At 47.7% G+C, this 20,450-nt stretch overlaps 1 protein-coding gene and 1 pseudogene across 7 annotated transcripts in view; one reads left to right on the forward strand and one right to left on the reverse strand.

Moving 5' to 3' along the window:
- Positions 1-5,938: 5,938 nt before the first annotated feature.
- Positions 5,939-6,942, reverse strand: LOC144582711 (prohibitin 1 pseudogene; annotated as a pseudogene). Its single transcript, XR_013535990.1, has one exon. The product of XR_013535990.1 is annotated as a prohibitin 1 pseudogene (transcript).
- A 3,466-nt stretch (positions 6,943-10,408) lies between these two features.
- NUP85 (nucleoporin 85) overlaps positions 10,409-20,450 on the forward strand; it is a 38,512-nt gene continuing 28,470 nt past the window's right edge. For 4 of the 6 annotated variants that reach the window (XM_002748726.7, XM_078374618.1, XM_008997738.5 and 1 more), the window contains exon 1: positions 10,409-10,517. In XM_002748726.7, coding sequence (XP_002748772.2) covers positions 10,485-10,517 — 33 coding nt within the window. In that variant the 5' untranslated portion in view covers positions 10,409-10,484. Of the gene's footprint in view, positions 10,518-18,602; positions 18,701-20,450 lie in introns of all 6 variants that reach the window. The other 2 variants (XM_054256472.2, XM_078374619.1) reach the window with 1 other exon arrangement.

Here is a 20,450-nt window from a genome sequence, read left to right on the forward strand (position 1 = left end):
CCTGAGGGACAGAGTGAGACCAAACAAAGAAGCAAAATGGTGTTAGAGGCCAGATGAGGTGGCTCACACCTATAGTGTAGTCCCAGCACTTTGGGAAGCTAGAGGATTGTTTGACCCAAGAGGTTAAGGCTGCAGTCCAAACTGGACAATAGAGCAAGACCACATCTCCAAAAAAAACCCAACAAATAATTAGTGTTGGAAATAGAGTAGGGCCAGGCACGGTAGCTCGAGCCTGTAATCAGCATCTTTGGAGGCTGAGGCGGGTGAATCACCTGAGGGTGGGAGTTTGAGACCAGCTTGACCAATGTGGAGAAACCCCATTTTTACTAAAAATACAAAATTAGCCAGGCGTGGTGGTACATGCCTCTGATTCCAGATACTCGGGAGGCTGAGGCAAGAGAATCTCTTGAATCTGGGAGGCAGAGGTTGCAGTGAACTGAGATCAAGCCGTTAGAGTCCAGCCTGGGCAACAAGAGTGAAACTCTGTCTCAAAGAAAAAAGAAAGAGGGCCAGGTGCGGTGGTTCATGCCTGTAATCCCAGCACTTTGGGAGGCCGAGGCGGGTGGATCAGGAGGTCAAGAGATCGAGACCATCTGGTCAACGTGGTGAAACCCCGTCTGTATTAAAAATACAAAAAAATAGCTGGGCATGGTGGCGCGTGCCTGTAATTCCAGCTACTCAGGAGTCTGAGGCAGGAGAATTGCCTGAACCCAGGAAGCAGAGGTTGCGGTGAGCCGAGATCACGCCATTGCACTCCAGCCTGGGTAACAAGAGTGAAACTCTGTCTCAAAAAAAAAAGAAAGAAAGAAATACAGAGTACGTACCAGGTGTAGTGGCTCACACCTGTAATCCCAGCACTTTGGGAGGCTGAGGCAGGTGGCTCACTTGAGGTCAGGAGTTCGAGACCTGCCTGGACAACATGATGAAACCCCATCTTTACCAAAAATACAAAAATTAGCCTAGCATGTTGGCATATGCCTGTAATCCCAGCTACTGGGAAGGCTGAGCCAAGAGAACTGCTTGAAGTCAGGAGGTGGAGGTTACAGTGACCCAAGATCACGCCACTGCACTCCAGCCTGGGCAACAAGAGCAAAACTCTGTCTAAAAAAAAAAAAAAAAAAGAAAAAAATTAGCCAGGCAGTAGTGGTGCATGCCTGTAATCCCAGTTACTTGAGAGGCTGAGCCGGGAGAATCATTTGAGCCTGGGAGGTAGAAGTTGTGGTGAGCCAAGATCCTGCCACTGCACTCCAGTCTGGGTGACAGAGTGAAACCCTGTCCCAAGAAAACAAAACAAAAAAAACCCCTGATTTCCTCAATACTGCAGGAAGTCTGGAGGCAGAATGATGATGATACTGTAGAAACACTATTGGCTGGGGTTTGGGGCTCACAATTGTAATTTCAGCACTTTGGAAGGCCAGGGTGGGAGATAACTTGAGGTCAGGAGTTTAATTAAGACCAGCCTGCCCAACATGGTGAAACCTCGTCTCTACTAAAAACACAAAAATTAGCTGAGCATGGTGGTATGCGCTTGTAGTCTCATCTACTTGGGAGGCTGAGGCAGGAGAATCGCTTGAACCTGGGAAAATGGGAAGAAGAGGCTGTAGTGAGCCGAGATCATGCCACTGCATTCCAGCCTGGGCAACAGAGAGAGATGCCGTTTATAAAAAAAAAAAAAATAAAGTAATTAAAATAAAAAAGCCCAGGCGCAGTGGATCACACCTGTAATCCCAGCAATTTGGGAGGCTACGGCAGATGGATCATCTGAGGTCAGGAGTTCGAGACCAACCTGGCTAACATGGTGAAACCCTGTTTCTACTAAAAATACAAAAAATTGGGATTGCTCCTGTAATCCCAGCTACTTGGGAGGCTGAGGCAGAAGAATCGCTTGAACCCAAGAGGCAGAGGTTGCAGTGATCCAAGATCATGCCACTGCACTCCAGCCCAGGTGACTGCAAGACTCTGTCAAAAAAAAAAAAAAAGGCCCAGTGCGGTGGCTCATGCCTGTGATCCCAACACTTTGGAAGGCTGAGGTGGGTGGATCACTGGAAGGCCAGGAGTTCGAGACCAGCCTGGCCAATATGGTGAAACCATGTCTCTACTAAATATAAAAATTAGCCGAGTGTGGTGGCAGGCATCTGTAAAACCAGCTACTTGGGAGGCTGAGGCAGGAGAATTCCTTGAACTGGTAGCTGGAGGTTGCAGTGAACCAAGATCAGGCCACTGCACTTCAACCTGAGTAATAAAGAGAGAGAGAGACACCCTGTCTGAAAAAAAAAAAAAAAAAGAAACCCTTTCTACCTGTGTCATGGCAAAAAGATGGGACCCAAGATTTTTCTTTTCTTTTTGACCCAAGATTAATTATACCCCCAGTGAATGCCAAGAACCTACTACAGGCTTAGTATCTCTAATATGAAAATCTGAAATGGGAAATATTCCAAATTCCAAAACGTTCTGAGTGCCAACATGATGCCACAAGTGGAAAATTCCACACTCAATACCTTGGCTTTTTTTTTTTTTTTGAGACAGAGTCTCACTTTGTAGCCTAGGCTGGAGTGCAGTAGAGTGATCATGGCTCACTACAAATTCTGCCTCCTGTATTCAAGGGATACTTCTGCCTCAGCCTCTCGAGTAGCTGGAATGACAGGCGCCCGCACCATACCTGGCTAATTTTTGTATTTTTATTTTATTTTACTTATTTATTTTTTTGAGACGAGGTTTCACCATATTGGCCAGGATGGTCTCGATCTCCTGACCTTGTGATCCTCCCGCCTCGGCCTCCCAAAGTGCTGGATTACAGGCATGAGCCACCGCCCCTGGCCTTTTTCTTTATTTCTTTTTTTAATTATTGTATTATTAGTAGACAAAATACATATATTAATTTTATTTTATTTTATTTTATTTATTTATTTATTTTGAGACGGAGTTTCGCTCTTGTTACCCAGGCTGGAGTGCAATGGCGTGATCTCGGCTCACCGCAACCTCCACCTCCTGGGTTCAGGCAATTCTGCCTCAGCCTCCTGAGTAGCTGGGATTACAGGCATGCGCCACCATGCCCAGTTAATTTTTTGTATTTTTAGTAGAGATGGGGTTTCACCATCTTGACCAGGATGGTCTCGATCTCTTGACCTCGTGATCCACCTATCTCGGCCTCCCAAAGTGCTGGAACCACAGATGTGAGCCACCGTGCCCAGCCTTGAATTTTATTTTTAATTAATTTTTTTTTTTTAGACAGAGTCTTGCTCTGTCACTCAGGCTGGAGTTCAGTGGTGAGATCTCTCTGCTCACTGCAGCCTCCTGGGTTCAAGCGATTCTCCTGCGTCAGCCTCTGGAGTAGCTGGGACTACAGGCGCACACCACCATGCCCGGCTAATTTTTTGTATTTTTAGTAGAGACTGGATTTCACCATGTTAGCCAGAATGGTGTCGGTCTCCTGACCTTGTGATCTGCCCACCTCAGCCTCCCAAAGTACTGGTATTACAGGTGTGAGCCACCGCAACTGGGCAAGGTTGTTGTGTTTTTTTGAGACAGAGTCTTGCTCTGTTGCCCAGGCTGGAGTGCAGTGGCGCAATCTTGGCTCACTGCAACCTCTGCCTCCTGGGTTCAAGTGATTCTACTGCTTCAGCCTCCCTAGTAGCTGGGATTACAGGCATGCACCACCACACCTGGCTAATTTTTGTATTTTTTACTAGAGACGGGGTTTCACCATGTCAGTCAGAGTAGTCTTGAACTCCTGACCTCATGATCCACCCACCTTGGCCTCCCAAAGTTCTGGGATTACAGGCATAAGCCACTGCGCCTGGCCTTAATTACGTTTTTTAAAATTTAATTTAATTTAATTTTTTATTGAGACAGAGCCTCACTTTTTGGCCCAGGCTGGCATGTAGTGACACCATCATGGCTAACTGTAGCCTTAACCTCCTGGGCTCAAACAATCCTCCAACCTCAACCTCCTAAGTAGCTAGGACCACAAGCATGCACCACCCTGCTCAGCCAATTTTTTATTTTCTTTGTTTTTCTTATTTATTTATTTATATTTTTTGTAGATAAAAAGTCTCACTATGTTGCCCAGGCTGATCTCAAGCTTCTGGGCTCAAGTGATCCTCCTGCCTCAGTCTCCCAAAGTGCTGGGATTACAGGTATGAGCCACTGCACCTAGCCCACCTTTTCTTTTTTTTTTTGAGACGGGGTTTTGCTCTTGTTACCCAGGCTGGAGTGCAATGGTGCGATCTCAGCTCACCGCAACCTCCGCCTCCTGGGTTCAGGCAATTCTCCTGCCTCAGCCTCCTGAGTAGCTAGGATTACAGGCACATGCCACCATGCCCAGCTAATTTTTTTGTATTTTTAGTAGAAACGGGGTTTCACCATGTTGACCAGGATGGTCTTGATCTCTTGACCTTGTGATCCACCCGCCTCGTCCTCCCAAAGTGCTGGGATTACAGGCGTGAGCCACCGCGCCCGGCCCACCTTTTATTTTCTTATCTTTTGTTTTTGAGATGGAGTCTAGCTCTGTCGCCCAAGCTGGAGTGCAGTGACACAATCTCAGCTCACTGCAACCTCCCCCGCCTGGGTTCAAGCAATTCTCCTGCCTCAGCCTCCTGAGTAGTTGGGATTATAGGCACGCACTACCACGCCCAGCTAATATTTGTATTTTTAGTAGAGACAGAGTTTCTCCATGTTGGTCAGGCTAGTCTTCAACTCCCATCTTCGGGTGATCTGCCTGCCTCTGCCTCCCAAAGTGCTGGGATTACAGTCATGAGCCACTGTGCCCGGTGATAATTTTTTTCTTGTTATACATAACAGACACCAAAGTTCATGTTGCTTGTGTATTTGTTTTTTTTTTTTGAGCCAGAAGGTCTGGGTGTCATTTATTGACAGCAGTTTACACACATTTATTTCCTTCCCAGCACAGGCACAGAGCCCTTAAGAAGGGCAGTCTCTGAATGGGGGAGCCAGGAACGCAGGTCGGACATGTCTTTGGCAGGCATGTTCAGCCCCAACAGGATGCAATCCTTCAAGTTGGAATTCCACTGGGTATTTGAGAGGGACCAAGGTGCGGGGTAGAGAGGTAGTCTTCGACAGGACTCATCTCAGTCCAGGCCTCTTCTCTCACTATCCAAGTCCATCCAAGTTATAGGACCCTAGTGGGCAACAATCAGGCCCACCCACCATTGAAGAGGGGCAGATTCTTCAATCTGTGCCCAGTTCACACACACCTGCTTCCGCTGGTCCCATAGTTAAAGAGAATCAGCCTTACGGGAAGAGATAGATGGCTTCCTCTCTGCCCTTCCCCAGCACCTCTCTTCAGCGGCATCTGCGCAGGAACTGCTGGGAAGATGGAGGCCTGTCTTCTCAGTTCAGCCACATCCGCAAATCTTGCAGCATCAGTGACAGGATGGAGGCCACCCGTGGACCTCAGCAGACACCTGTGCTCCCCAGTCCATCACGCACTGCCCTACCTGCATGCTCTCAAATGCTGGTGCCCAGGCCAGAGCTCCAGCAGGCCCCGAATTGGGACCTAAAGCCAGTTTGCATAGGCACTTAGCAATTTTTGGTAGGGAGGTGGATAAAAAAGTAGATGGACATGAGAAGAATGAAAGTGTTTCATCTGATAGACTAATTAGAGATCTGGGGCCGGGCACAGTGGCTCACGCCTGTAATCCCAGCACTTTGGGAGGCCGAGGCGGGTGGATCACGAGGTCAAGAGATCAAGACCATCCTGGTCAACATGGTGAAACCCCATCTCTACTAAAAATACTAAAAATACAAAATATTAGCTGGGCATGGTGGTGCATGCCTGTAATCCCAGCTACTCAAGAGGCTGAGGCAGGAGAATTGCTTGAACCCAGGAGGCGGAGGTTGCGGTGAGCCGAGATCGCGCCATTGCACTCCAGCCTGGGTAACAAGAGTGAAACTCCGTCTCAAAAAAAAAGAGATCTGAAGTGATTTTACCTTTATTTCCTTCACTTCAAGCCAATCATGAAATTTCACAGTGATTTCTGGGGTGAGGGCAGAAGGAAGGCGGTGTCAAGAATCACTGGGGCTGTGGCCCAGTAGGCCCGTGAAGGTGCAGGTAGGGTGGGCCCTCACTGGGGCAGCTGGAGGAGCTCGGATTGCCCCGCCAGCAGGTAGGTGATGTTCCGAGAGCGTGACAGCTGGTACGTGATGTCCTCCACAGCTTCCAGCTTGCGCAGCTCGATCAGGCCATCCCCTGCAGTGGCCAGTGAGTTGGCAATCAGCTCAGCTGCCTTGGAGTCGCCCTCAGCAGAGATGATAGCCGCCTTTTTCTGCTGCTCAGCCTTTTCCACCACAAATCTGGCTGTCTCTGCTTCCTGCTGAACCACCCCTTTGGCTTCCACTGCTTCTGTGAACTCCTTCCCGAAGGTCAGATGTGTCAAGGACACATCGTCCAGGATGAGCCCAAAGGTGGCTGCTCGCTCCGTAAGGTCGTCGCTCACCTGCCTGGAGAACAGCTCTCTCTGGGTGATTAGTTCTCCAGCATCAAAGCGAACCACCACTGACTTGAGGATCTCAGTGGTGATGGACGGCAGCATGCGCTCATCATAGTCCTCTCCGATGCTGGTGAAGATGCGAGGCAGCTGGCTAGCAACGGGCCGGAAGAGGATGCGCAGTGTGATGTTGACATTCTGTAAATCTTTGCTACCAGTGATGACTGGCACATTACGTGGCCGAGAACCGCAGTCAAAGATAATTGGTTTCTGTACCCATGGGATGAGAAAGTGAGTCCCTTCCCCTACCACAATGTCCTGTACTCCACGGAATCAGTCAAAGATGACAGCTCTGTGCCCAGCATCCACATTATATAAGGCCGAGTTCACCACGCCTCCTGCAAGAGCTAAGGCCAGGCCAAACTTGCCAATGGACTCAAACACTTTGGCAGCCATGTTCTCTTCTGCTGGACCCTCTCACACCTGCTTCCACTCTGACCACATAAATTTCCCCTGCTTGTGTATTTTAAATTATTTGAAATAAATTTTCAAAAGAGGACTTCCTGGTTCAAAGTACATAAATATGGCCCGGCACGGTGGCTCAAGCCTGTAATCCCAGCACTTTGGGAGGCCGAGGCGGGTGGATCACGAGGTGAAGAGATTGAGACCATCCTGGTCAACATGCTGAAACCCTGTCTCTACTAAAAATACAAAAAATTAGCTGGGCACGGTGGTGCGTGCCTGTAATCCCAGCTACTCAGGAGGCTGAGGCAGGAGAATTGCCTGAACCCAGGAGGTGGAGGTCGTGGTGAGCCGAGATCGCACCATCGCACTGCAGCCTGGGTAACAAAAGCGAAACTCCGTCTCAAAAAAAAAAAAAGTACATAAATATTTGTGTGGCTGCTGATAATAGATTTCTACCTTGTTTTCCAAAATAATTACGTCTCTTGAAATGATTGTGTATTTATTTCTTTAGCAGACTATGGAGCATTAGTTTTATTAGGATGCATTAAAATGTATATACTTAAGACTTTACCAGCCCAGATGCGGTGGCTCATACCTGTAATCCCAGCACTTTGGGAGGCTGAGGTGGGTGGATCACCTGAAGTCAGGAGTTCAAGTCCAGCTTGACCAATGTGGTGAAACCCTGTCTCTACTAAAAAATAAAAAAGTAGCCAGGCTTAGTGGTGTGTGCCTGTAGCCCCAGCTACTTGGGAGGCTGAGGCAGCAGAATCACTTGAACTCAGGAGGTAGAGGTTGCAGTGAGCCAACATCACTTCACTGTACTCCAGCCTGGGCAGCAGAGTGAGACTCTGTCTCAAGGTAAAAAAAAAAAAAAAAACAAAAGGCCTGGAACCATGGATCATGCCTGTAATCCCAGCACTTTGGGAGAGCGAGGTGTGTGGATCACAAGGTCAGGAGTTTAAGACCAGCCTGGCCAATATGGTGAAACCCCGGTCTCTACTAAAAATATAAAAATTAGCTGGATGCGGTGGCACATGCCACCAACCAGTACACATACCAACCAGTACTCAAGGGGCTGAGGCAGGAGAATCAGTTGAACCTGGGAAGCAGAGGTTGCAGTGAGCCATGATCATACCACTGCACTCCAGCCTGGGTGACAGAGCAAGACTATGTCTCATACACAAAAAAAACTTAGGCCACATCTTCAGCACATTGCCTCTGGCTTGATCTGAGATGGATTCTTCTTTCCTGAGACAGAGTTTCTAAAAAACAAAACAAAACAAACAAAAAAAAGAGACAGAGCTTCACTCTTGTCACCAAGGCTGGAGTGCTGTGGAGCAATCAGCCAACTGCACCCTTTGCCTCCAAGGTTAAAGCAATTCTTCTCCCTTAGCCTCCCAAATAGCTGGGATTACAGGCATGGGCCACCACATCTAGCTAATTTTGTATTTTTAGTACAGACAGAGTTTCACCATGTTGGTTAGGCTTGCTGGCCTCAATCTCCTCATCACTTTGAGTGATTCACTGGCCTCGGCCTTCCAAAATGCCAGGATTACTGGCATGAGCTGCTGTGCCCAGCCGATCTGAGATGGATTCTAAGCCTGACTTTGGAGTGACTTAAAAATGATTTCTGGTTTGATTCTTGTGCAACAGGTATGCTTTATTTTAGATGATTTTTAATTCTAGAAATACTTTGCTCTTTTTCTCTTAATAAGTTTCTATTATACCTCAAGTTGGAGTATCGCCTGCATAATTGAAGACTTTTCCAGAGTTAAATACAATTTGAGAGTTAACCACTCTAGAGAGAGGAGGAGGAAAAGAGAGGGCAAGGAGCCACTGATGGAAGAGTGAAAAGAGAAAAATAATTTGTAAACGAATTGTTTTTCCAATGGTATTCCATTAGGATTATCTGAAAAAGGATACATAAACGATTTCATCAAAACCTTATTCTTTGAAATCTATAGAGAGGTTGAGGAAGGAAAAGGTCCATATATAGTATATGTAGTCAAAATACAGAACAAGGATAGCTCTGTTAGCTGTAGTTTTCCTTTTTCACTATTCTATTAATAAGCCTATTTGAATGATTGGGTAAAATGACTGGTATATATCAGTCTTAGACCAAAGAATATTGCCAATACATTTTCCTCAATGTTACCTAGCTCTTGGTCAGACAATCTAAGTACTTTTGTTATCTTCAAATGTCATTTTGTCAGCCTTAAAAGAAAAATAATAAAGGAAGTATAGCACTAAGATTTGTTTTTTTTTTTTTTGAGACGGAGTTTTGCTCTTGTTACCCAGGCTGGAGTGCAGTGGCGGATCTCGGCTCATCGCAACCTCCGCCTCCTGGGTTCAGGCAATTCTCCTGCCTCAGCCTCCCGAGTAGCTGGGACTACAGGCGTGCACCACCATGCCCAGCTAATTTTTGTGTTTTTAGTAGAGACGGGGTTTCACCATGTTGACCAGGATGGTCTCGATCTCTTGACCTTGTGATCCACTCGTCTCGGCCTCACAAAGTGCTGGGATTATAGGCGTGAGCCACCGCGCCCAGCCAAGATTTGTTTTTTTTGAGATGGAGTCTCACTGTGTTGCCCAGGCTGGAGTGCAGTGTCGAGATCTTGGCTCACTGCAACCTCCACCTCCCGGGTTCAAGCGATTCTCCTGTTTCAGCCTCCCGAGGAGCTGGGATTACAGGCATGCGCCACCATGCCCGGCTAATTTGTATTTTTAGTAGAGACAGGGTTTCTTCATGTTGGTCAGGCTGGTCTCGAAGTCCCGGACCTCACGTAATCCGCCCGCCTAGCCCTCCCAAAGTGCTAGGAGTACAGGCGTGAGCCACTGCGCCCGGCCTGTATTCTAAGTAGAGACGAGGTTTCCTCATGTTGGCCAGGCTGGTCTCGAACCCCTGACCTCCAGTGATCCGCCCACCTAGGCCTGCCAAAGTGCGGAGATTAGAGGAGTGAGCCACCGCGCCCAGCCTTCAGTGGTGTCGATTTTGTCCGGGTGCTTCTTGTATGTGTTCTAGTGTGGGAGTGGCGGCGATTGCTTTCCAGCACAAATCCGTTTGACTGTCGGGGTTTGGACAAGCAGCTGCGACGACACTAAAGTGGAGACCAGGATGGGGCGAGGACTCCCAGCGTTGGTAGAGGTTGTACGCTCACTGGGGCCCTAGCGCTGCCCGAGTTCGCACCAGCGCCGCAAAGCTCACGCACGCGCAGTCGCACCGTCTCTGGCCCCAGGGTCCTCCCGCCCCTCCCGCCGTCTCCGGGGGCCTTTTCTCCGCCCGGCGCGGGGATGTCCGCGGTGCCGCCTGATCCTGTGAGCGCGGTACCGTGAATGCAGTCTGCCCTCGGCGCTCTTCTCCCTGACGTGCTGTCGAGGCCAGAAAGGAAGGACCCGCTCAGAGGACCGCAGACGGGTGGCTGAGAGGAGAGGCCCCCGCAGCATTGAGGGTTTGGGCTTGCAGGCGCTGCAGGAGGCGCCCAGCGGGGTCCTCTCTTAGCCAGCTCTGAGCTGGAGGCCTGAGCGGGAAGCATTGGCGGTGGGGCGACTTCCAGGAGGCTGGAGTGTAGCGCTATGGAGGAGCTTGATGGCGAGCCAACAGTCACTGTAAGGGCGCCCCGAAAAGGCTTGTTCGTCCTTGCGGCTCCAGAACTGCGTCTGCTTCGTTAGTTCAGGCTTGTCTGCTTCCCTCCTGGCCGCTAGGCGCTCGTCCCCTACCCTTGACTCAGTTGCCACTGTCCGAAGGTCGCAGTGTTAACGAAGTGCCCGCCCTCGAGTTGCAGTGGTTGCAGGGTTTCTGCCACCAGTCACAAGTCCTGGCCCCGAAGGTCCCACTCCATCCCTTTCCCTCCTTTGTCTTCCTGGCCTTTCTATTTCCCTCGCTTTTCCTCTTGGGCAGTAGAGTGGGTTCAGCCCGAGCAGAAGTATTGATGTTTTTCTTCTAGCTATGTTAAGCTTTGCAAGCGGTACATTGAGCTTCTGCCTGTGTGGTCTAAGGTTTATTGAACGTATTTATTCTCTGGGGAGACTGTTAAAACGTGCGCTTTGAATGAAGATACACCCAGACTTTGTGTGAGCAACATGGCTGTTTATTCACCTGGGTGTGGGCGGGCTGAATCCGAAAAGAGTCAGCGAAGGGCGGTGAGATAGGAGTTGGTTTTATAGGTTTGGGGTGGGCAGTGGAAAGTTAGAGTGACTTGTAGCCACGGATGGGGAGGCGGTGTCCCTCACCCTAGGGTTAAGGTAGGGGGACATAAGAGGAGCTATTCAGGAGGTATGGGTTCGGGGAGGAGGGCGCCAGTGAGGTGTGGCTATAGCCCAGGAATAGTTAAGGAGGCAGACAATTTTGCTAGGATATCTTGGCCTAACAGAGGAATTGGACAAGTGGGACTGATTAGGAAAGAATATGGAAAGTGGTGCTGGCCTAATTGACACCAGACTTGGGGAGTTTTGAGAGGCCTGGAGACCTTGCCGTCAATTCCCACAACAGTTATGGAGGCCAAGGAGACAGGTCCTTGAAAAGAAGGCAGTGTGGAGTGTGTGGCTCCGGGTTGATTAAGAAGGGGATGGACTTGACCTCCACCAGTTACTCGAAGCGCAGTGTTTGTGATGTTCCAGGGAGCCTCTGAGATGTTCAGGCAGCATCAGTCTTCAGCCACCAAGCCAAGGAGATCAGGGAAAGAGTCAGCCTGAGGGCTCCCGGGTTGGGCTCCTGGAGACTTAAAGACAGCAGTTTGAGTCTGGCAGTCCTACCTCCATTGGGGTCCCACACAGACAGGACATGGCTTAGGAAGAATCCCGGTTGGGAGGCTGAGGCGGGCGGATCACGAGGTCAAGAGATCCAGACCAGCCTAGCCAACATGTTGAAACTCCGTCTCTACTTAAATACAAAAATTAGCTGGGCATGGTGGCGCGCGCCTGTAGTCCCAGCTGCTTGGGTGGCTGAGGCAAGAGAATTGCTTGAACCCAGGAGGCGGAGGCTGCAGTGAGTCGAGATCCCGCCACTGCACTCCAGACTGGCGACAGAGTAAGACTCTGTCTCAAAAAAAAAAAAAAAAAAATCCGGGCTGCAGGCATTCCTTGGCTCAGTGGCCAGGTTCTCGGCATTTGAAGCAAGGCTTTGGGGAAGGAGGTCCTGAAGAGAAGTCTGGACGCTGTGGGTTTGGTGGTCTGAAACTTCTGTGAGCCGAAGAAGAAGTAGCTGTGGTCTATCTTACAGAGGAGGCAAGCATTTGTAATTCCGAAATACGCTGCCCCTGGGTAGCTTTTTCCCTATTATTTAACACCTTAAAGGTGAGGTCAATTAATTCCTGTTGTGGGGTTTGAGGGCCAGATTCTAATTTCTGTGGCTTTTTGTAATGTTAGGGACTCAATGGGTGATAAAATGCATATCAAGCATTCTTCAGGGGTGAGAGTAGAAGTAAGGATGACATTTAAGTCACTCCAGGCGAGATTACAGGCCTGGGTTAAGTATTGGAGGATCTGATGTAAAAGAGCCTAACCATTGGCTGATTTGGGAAAGGTCGGATAAAGAGAAAGGAACCTGCACCCTAACTATGCCTTTGGCTCCAGCCACCTCTCGAAGAGGGAATTGTCAGACAGGGGTGGAGGAGGTAGCCACAGGACTAAACTGCAAGCTGGGGCACTTATGAGGTGGCGAGGTGACAGGAGGGGCATAAGGAAATGGGTTGTGGGCAGAGGAAGAGGAGGAAAGCTCTAGGGGTTGGGCTTAGGTCCTGGATTAGGGCCTGGTTCCGACAGGCAGGGAGGAGAAAGGTCGGAAGGGTCGATGGACAAGGAGAATTCTAGGTTGCTGGCAGAGGCAGGAGGGGCAGATGGAAGGGAGAGAAGGAAAATTTGGGATGGGTTGCATTGAGAACAGAGATTAGGGAGAGATTGGTGTGTAAAAAAAAATGCCTGGACGTAGAGAATTTGCCCATTTTACTACGAAAGTTATCTAGATCCTGTAGGATAGAGAAATTGAAGGTACCATTTTCTAAATGGACAATGGACATTTAGAGCCATTGTCCAATTTATATCATGGTCAAGCAGTATTGCAGAAGAAAATAAGATGCTTAGGTTTTAGGTCAGGTGATAGCCGGAGAAGTTTGAGGTTTTTTAGAACGTAGGCTAAGGGAGAGGAGGGAGGAATGGAGGGTAGGAGTTTGCCCATAGTTTAAGAAGAGCGGGGCTCGGCGCGGTGGCTCATGCCTGTAATCCCAGCGCTTTGGGAGGCCGAGGCAGGTGGATCACGAGGTCAAGAGATTGAGACCATCCTGGTCAACATGCTGAAACCCCATCTCTACTAAAAACAAAAAATAAGCTGGGCATGGTGGTGCGTGCCTGTAATCCCAGCTACTCAGGAGGCTGAGGCAGGAGAATTGCCTCAGGAGGTGGAGGTTGTGGTGAGCCGAGATCGCACCATTGCACTCCAGCCTGGGTAACAAGAGCGAAACTCTGTCTAAAAAAGAAAAGAGCGGCGGAAAAAATAAAAAATTAAAAATTAAAAAAAAAAAACAACAAAAAAGACGAGCGGTGGAGACAAGGAAAGTGAATGCATGACCAAGCAGTTTAGCAGACATCCCAGACTAAATCTTGGTCTGAACCTGGGGTGAATCGGTCAAAGGGGGCGTCCCCCGTATTGATCTATCACCTGTGAGTGTGAGTGAGTGACCAGAGCAGATGTCTCCGCAATGATCAGTCACTGATGGAAGACTGTCTTCCCAGTTCCGTGACCTACGTAGGATTTTTTTCTGGTCATGAACCTCACAGAAAGTCCTGTCTTTCTTGTCTCTGATGAAAGGGAGAGAAAAATGAAACTGAGGGGAGACAAAGCTTGACAGGTAGCATGAAGGGCTAAAGAGAAAAGTTGAGGCAAACCACTTACCTGAGCTGAGAGGATGGTGAGTAGATCTGTGGGCTGGTCTGATGAATCTAGGTCATAGGTAGGTCTCTCCATGGAGGGAGCCCAAGGAGAACAGGACCGGGGTTTGGTCTCCTGTAGTAGTTCCCCCATCCCAGGTTTCTGGCACCAAATGTTAAAATGTGCACTCTGAATGAAGGGACCCCGCCCCCCAAAACAGCCTTAGTGTGTGAGCAGCATGGCTATTTATTCACCTGGGTGTGGGCAGGCTGAGTCCGAAAAGAGTCAGTTAAGGGCTGTGGGAGAGGAGTTGGTTTTATAGGTTTGGGGTCAGCAGTGGAAAGTTACAGAAGTTACAGTTTAGGGCGGGGTTTTTGCAAGCTGAGATGGGGGTCTTAAGTTTGCAAGCTGCGAGGAGGTTGTAGAGTGCGGAGTCCAGGTTGACCTAGACCAGGCTGACCAAGGTTGGTTACAAAATCCAATGGCCTTATCAGTTGGGGCAGGAATAAGGAACAATACAGAATGTCTCAAAGGGGTTGATCATTTCTTCTTCTTTTCATGGTTTTCCAGTTATTTCAGATTTTCCAGGAACTCATCTGGAGTCACAGAGGTTAACATGGCATCCATGGCGCTGTCAGTCAGCCTAAAAGACCTTACAGACTATTCCCGTTTTATCGCTGTGCATTCAATTCCATTTGAACTTTGAAGAGAGCATGTCAAATATGGATAATCTGTGATGTGTATACAGAAATTCATGGGCTTTATGTAGGAGATACCTACTGTTTTCGCTACTTGGAATGCTCTTCTCTTCCCTCTTTTTTTTGTTAACTGAAAAGTGACTGAGGCAAGCCTCAATCAGTAAAGGTTTATTTAGCTAAGGTTGAGAATCCAACCAGGAAAAAACACAGGTCACAGGAGAATGTGTGACTTGTGCTTTTGCCAAAGATAGGTTTGGGAACATCATTCCTTAAAGAGGAAGGAGCAGCTGGGCGCGATGACTCATGCCTGTAATCCCAGCACTTTGGGAGGCCGAGATGGGTGGATCATGAGGTCAGGAGTTCAAGACCAGCCTGGCTAACATGGTGAAACCCCATCTCTTAAAAAAAAAAAAAAAAAAAAAAAAAAAGAGGAAGGAGCTAGCAGGAGGGGGAAAATATGGGAGGCTAGGCAATGAGGAGGCAAATGGTTACATTCTTGTGAGTCTCTGATTAGCCTCAGTAAATTTGCATTTTACCTGTGAAAAGAGGGAGTAGACAAAACATTTATGCATTCATCTTAGGTAGGTAGAGGGATGATTTCTTATCTTTTCTTTTTTTATTGGGACAGTCTTGCTCTCTTGCCTAGGCTGGAGTGCATTGGTGCGATCTCAGCTCTCTGCCACCTCTGCTGTTCAAGCAATTCTGCCTCAGCCTCCTGAGTAGCTGGGATTACAGGTGTGTGGCACCATGCCCAGCTAATTTTTTTTTTTTTTTTTTTTTTTTTTTTTAGTTGAGACAGGGTTTCACCATGTTGACCAGGCTGGTCTTTAACTCCTGACTTTGTGATCTGCCTATCTCAGCCTCCCAAAGTGCTGGGATTACAGGTGTGAGCCACCGCATCTGGTTGATTTCTGGTCTTGTACTTGTGAAGATAAGCTGGTAGCTGACGTTGTCAGGGTGAGAATCAACAGCCCTCATTTTTAGGACTAGTTTATAGGAGGAGGTTTCTCCTGAAAAATGTTAAGGCTCACAAGGAATTTCCTTGTGAGCAATTTCTTAGGGAGGCTATCTGGGGAGATACGTGGCCTTATAAAGTGGGAAACTGGCTTGTGGATGAAGCTGTGACATAGGGTTTGAAATAATAGCCCTCTAGGAACAAAAGGAAGGCAATATTGTGTGATACAATTCCCTAGCTTAACTTTCCCTTTAGCATAGTAAGTTTGGGATCTCCAAATGCTGTTTTTTTCTTCACAGTCTCCTGGTCATTGTACAAATGCAAGTTCTAGCAAGCTCTTTTCTCAGGAAAGCCTTTCCTGACCTTTCTAACTAGGTGAGATATCTAGCCATTATAGGCTTTCAAAATTCTCTCTCTTAGTTCTTGGTAACCTCTAGGTCCCAGTAAAGTGTAAGTTACCCGACCTTGAGTTTTTGCTTTTTAGAAAGTTGAGATGCCTAAAGTTTCAGTTAGAGCCATCAGATTGTAAAGCAGTCGATGACAAAACCAAAAGTTGGAAATAGGGGTCATTTCAAAGCTAACTAGACAAAATGAGACATGGGGTCTTAAGTTGCAGTTAATGTAGGTTTGTTACTCTTTATGTAGCTTACATCTGTAGAGTGTTTAAATATATTAAAACTATATATTAAAAAATGCATTGGTGCCGATCTCGGCTCACTGCAGCCTCTGCCTCCCAGGTCTGAATGATTTTCCTGCCTCAGCCCCAGGAGTAGCTGGGACTACAGGTGTGTGCTACCACACCCAGCTAATTTTGTATTTTTAGTAGAGACAGGGTTTCACCGTGTTGGCCAGGCTGGCCTCGAACTGTTAACCTCAGGTGATCCACCCACCTCTGCCTCCCAAAGTGCTGGGATTACAGGCATGAACCACTGCGCCCAGCCTTTTGATTCATTTTAAATTAATTTTTGTGTGTGATGTGAAGTTCATTTTTTGCATGTGGATACTCAGTTGTTCCAGTGCCATTGTGGGCAATGCTTTTCCCTTGCCTGGCTTATCATCTATTAAGAGTTGGCTGGGTACAGTGGCTCACGCTTGTAATCCCAGCACTTTGAGAGGCTGAGGCGGGCAGATCGCTTGACCCCAGGAGTTTGAGACAAGCCTAGCCAACATGACAAAAACCCCATCTCTACTAAAAATGCCAAAAATTAGCTGGGTGTTGTGGCACATGCCTGTAGTCCCAGCTACTTGGGAGTCTGTGGTAGGAGAATGTCTTGACCCCTGGAGGTGCAGGTTGCAGTGAGCTGAGATCAGCCACTGCATTCCAGCCTGGGTGACAGAGTAAGACCCTGTCTTTTTAAACATTTTTATTTATATATCTATATATATACACACATACATACTTATACACACGCATTTTTTTTTTTTTTTTGAGACGGAGTTTTGCTGTTGTTACCCAGACTGGAGTGCAATGGCATAATCTCGGCTCACCGCAACCTCCACCTTCTGGGTTCAAGCAATTCTCCTGCCTCAGCCTCCGAAGTAGCTGGGACTACAGATGCTTGCCACCGTACCCAGCTAATTTTTGTATTTTTAGTAGAGACGGGGTTTCACCTTGTTGACCAGGATGGTCTCGATCTCTTGACTTCGTGATCCACCAGCCTTGGCCTCCCAAAGTGCTGGGATTATAGGCATGAGCCACCGCGCCCGGCCTATTTGTTTATATTTTTAAAAAGCCTACAGCACCCAGCATTCCCAGGCAGTCTCCCATCCAAGTACTAACCAGGCCCTACCCCGCTGACCCTGTCTTAAAAAAAAGAGTTGGTTAAGCCAGATCCTCTTCTGTGTATACACATTTGGCTTAGCATTTCCTCACTTTTCTGGCTTCTCTTTTCTTCAGAAAAGTGAGGAAATGCTAAGCCAAATGTGCATTCTAGAGCCCAGCACAGAACAATGGTCCAATAAGCATTGCTTTGTTGGCAAATGACGTCGGTAGGCCTTCTTACTGAATACAGTTGGCCGGGTACAGTGGCTAACGCCTGTAATCCTGGTACTTTAGGAGGCCGAGGCAGGTGTATCACGAGGTCAGGAGATGGAGACCATCCTGGCTAACATGGTGAAACCCTGTCTCTACTAAAGATAGGGTTTATCTTTACAGGGCACAGTGGCGTGTACCTGTAATCCCAGCTACTTGGGAGACTGAGGCAGGAGAATTCACTTGAACTTGGGAGGTGGAGGTTGCAGTGAGTCCAGATTGCATCATTGCAGTCCAGCCTAGGCAACAGAGTGAGACTCCATCTCAAAAAAAAAAAAAAAAAGAACCGAATGTACTTATGCACTTGTCTTGAGACCACACTAGTGCCATGCAAATTTATTGTCTGCCAAAAATATTTTAATAGAGTGCCAACTGTGTACTGGAGTCTACTGCCCTTGTGAGCGTTCATCTGTTGACAGGGCAGATGATACCCATGTACGAGAGTCATGCTGTTGTGGTCCAGAGAAGGGTTGATGCTGGTGGGTTGGATTATATTAGTAGAGGTAGTAAGTGGTCAGATCAGGCTTATTTCAAAGTAGAACAGGATTTACTAGATTAGATGGGGATGGTGAAGAAAAGGAAGAGTGAAGGATTGCTCCTAACAATTGGGGAAGGCTTTGTCCCAGTACCAGTGTGGGCTAAAGTTTGAGGATGAGGATGGGCATCAAGAGTTTTGTTTTGGCTATTGATGTTATAGATAAAACTCTATAGGTTGGGTAGCCTACAGCAGTGAGTATTAGGCTGTTGGATGTGTGAAGCTGGGGTTCAAAGGATTGAGCATTAGAGAGAAAAATTTATCACCATTATATAGATGGCACAGAAGCTGTAGGATTCAAGGCCTCTGTCTTTTTGCAGTGATTAATGGTTCAGTTATTATTTGTTATATTTTGACTTATTTTTCTGAACCACAGATCACTAAATTATAAGAATTGATTAGGGTGTACATTGCCTGTTCATCAGTACTTGAGAGATGGCAGGCTGGGTTGAGGAGCCTAGCAAAGCTCACTGGCTTATTCAGGGATTGTTAGTGGTCCAACAGATTGGGCTGATCTCTACCACACACAGCTGAGCACATAGATCAGTACATTCACTTATGAATGAATCAGTGAATAAGTGAATGACAGGGTTTTGCTCTGTTGACCAGGCTGGAGTGCAGTGGTGCCATCATGGTTTACTGCAGCCTTGACTTGGCAGGCTCATGCCATCCTCCTGTCTCAGCCACTGGAGTAGCTGGGACCACAGGTATGCCTGGCTAATTTTTGTATTTTTTGTAGAGATGGGGTATCCCTATGTTGCGCAGGCAGGTCTGGGATTACAGATGTGAGACACAGATCACTACTTAATAACTTTCATGACTACTTTTTTCCAGGATTACACCAAGTCCTTAAAGTTATGGATAGGTTCTTGGAAACGGTGACTTCAAGTGAAATGAAGTATTAAAAGATGAATTTTTCTTTTCCTTTTTTTTTTGAGATGGAGTTTCACTCTTGGCCCCCAGGCTGCAGTGCAGTGGCTCGATCTCGGCTCACTGCAACCTCTGCCTCCCAGGTTTGAGCAATTCTCCTGCCTCAGCCTCCCGAGTAGCTGGGATTACAGTGTTGTGCCACCATGCCTTGCTAATTTTTTCATGTTTTCAATAGAGATGGGGTTTCACCATGTTGGCTGGGCTGGTCTTGAGCTCCTGACTTTTGGGTGATCCTCCTGCCTAAGCCTCCCAAGTGCTAGAATCACAGGTGTAGCTACTGGCTCAGCCTAATAAAATGATTTTTTCTTTTTTTCTTTTTTTTTTTTTTTTTAAGATGGAGTTTCTTGTTGCCCAAGCTAGAGTGCAGTGGTGCAGTCTCGGCTCACTGCAATCTCTGCCTCCATGGTTCAAGTGATTCTCCTGTCTCAGCCTCCTGGGTAGGTAGGATTACAGGTGCCTGCCACCATGCCAGGCTAATTTTTGTATTTTATTAGTAGAGACAGGGTTTCACCATGTTGGCCAGGCTTGTCTCAAACTCCTGACCTCGGATGATCTGCCCACCTTAGTTAGCCTCCCAATGTGCTGGGATTACAGGTGTGAGACACCACACCTGGCCCAAAATGAATTTTTCTTACCTGTGTTATGAGGAGATGTTATTGAAGGATGCAATGTTACTAGAGGACCAGCTGTGCTCTTAAAAGTGTTTTTCAGCAGGGTGCCGTGGCTAATGCCTGCAATCCCAGCACTTCAGGAGGCCAAGGCAGGTCAATCACCTGAGGTCAGGAATTCAAGACCAGCCTGACCAACATGGGGAAAACTTGTCTCTACTAAAGTACAAAATTAGCGGAGTGTGGTGGAACATGCCTGTTATCCCAGCTACTTAGGAGGCTGAGGCAAGAGAATCACTTGGACCTGGGAGGCGGAGGTTGCAGTGAGCCAAGATTGCACCATTGCATTCCAGCCTGGGCAACATGAGCAAAACTCCATCTTTTTTTTTTTTTTCTTTTTTTGAGACAGAGTTTTGCTCTTGTTACCCAGGCTGGAGTACAATAGTGTGATCTGGCTCACCGCAACCTCTGCCTCCTGGGTTCAGGCAGTTCTCCTGCCTCAGCCTTCTGAGTAGCTGGGATTACAGGCACACGCCACCATGCCCAGCTAATTTTTTGTATTTTTAGTAGAGATGGGGTTTCACCATGTTGACCAGGATGGTCTCGATCTCTTGACCTCGTGATCCACCCGCCTCGGCCTCCCAAAGTGCTAGGATTACAGGCGTGAGCCACCGTGCCCGGCCACAAAACTCCATCTTAAAAAAAAAAAAAAAAAAAAAAAAGGCTGGGCGAAGAGCTTGAACTGGAACCTGAGAGGCAGAGGTTGCAGCTAGCCGAGATCCTGCCACTGCACTCCCCCAGACTGTCTTGAAAAAAAAAAAAAAAGTGTTTTGCTTAAAGTGTTTCAAAATGTCTCCCTTTAGGGTTTGGCTGAAAGCCACAGTTTCCATAGAACTTAAGACAGGCCATACTCTAGTTG

This window comes from Callithrix jacchus, chromosome 5, assembly GCF_049354715.1.
Source record: "Callithrix jacchus isolate 240 chromosome 5, calJac240_pri, whole genome shotgun sequence".
NCBI classification, from domain to species: domain Eukaryota; kingdom Metazoa; phylum Chordata; class Mammalia; order Primates; family Cebidae; genus Callithrix; species Callithrix jacchus.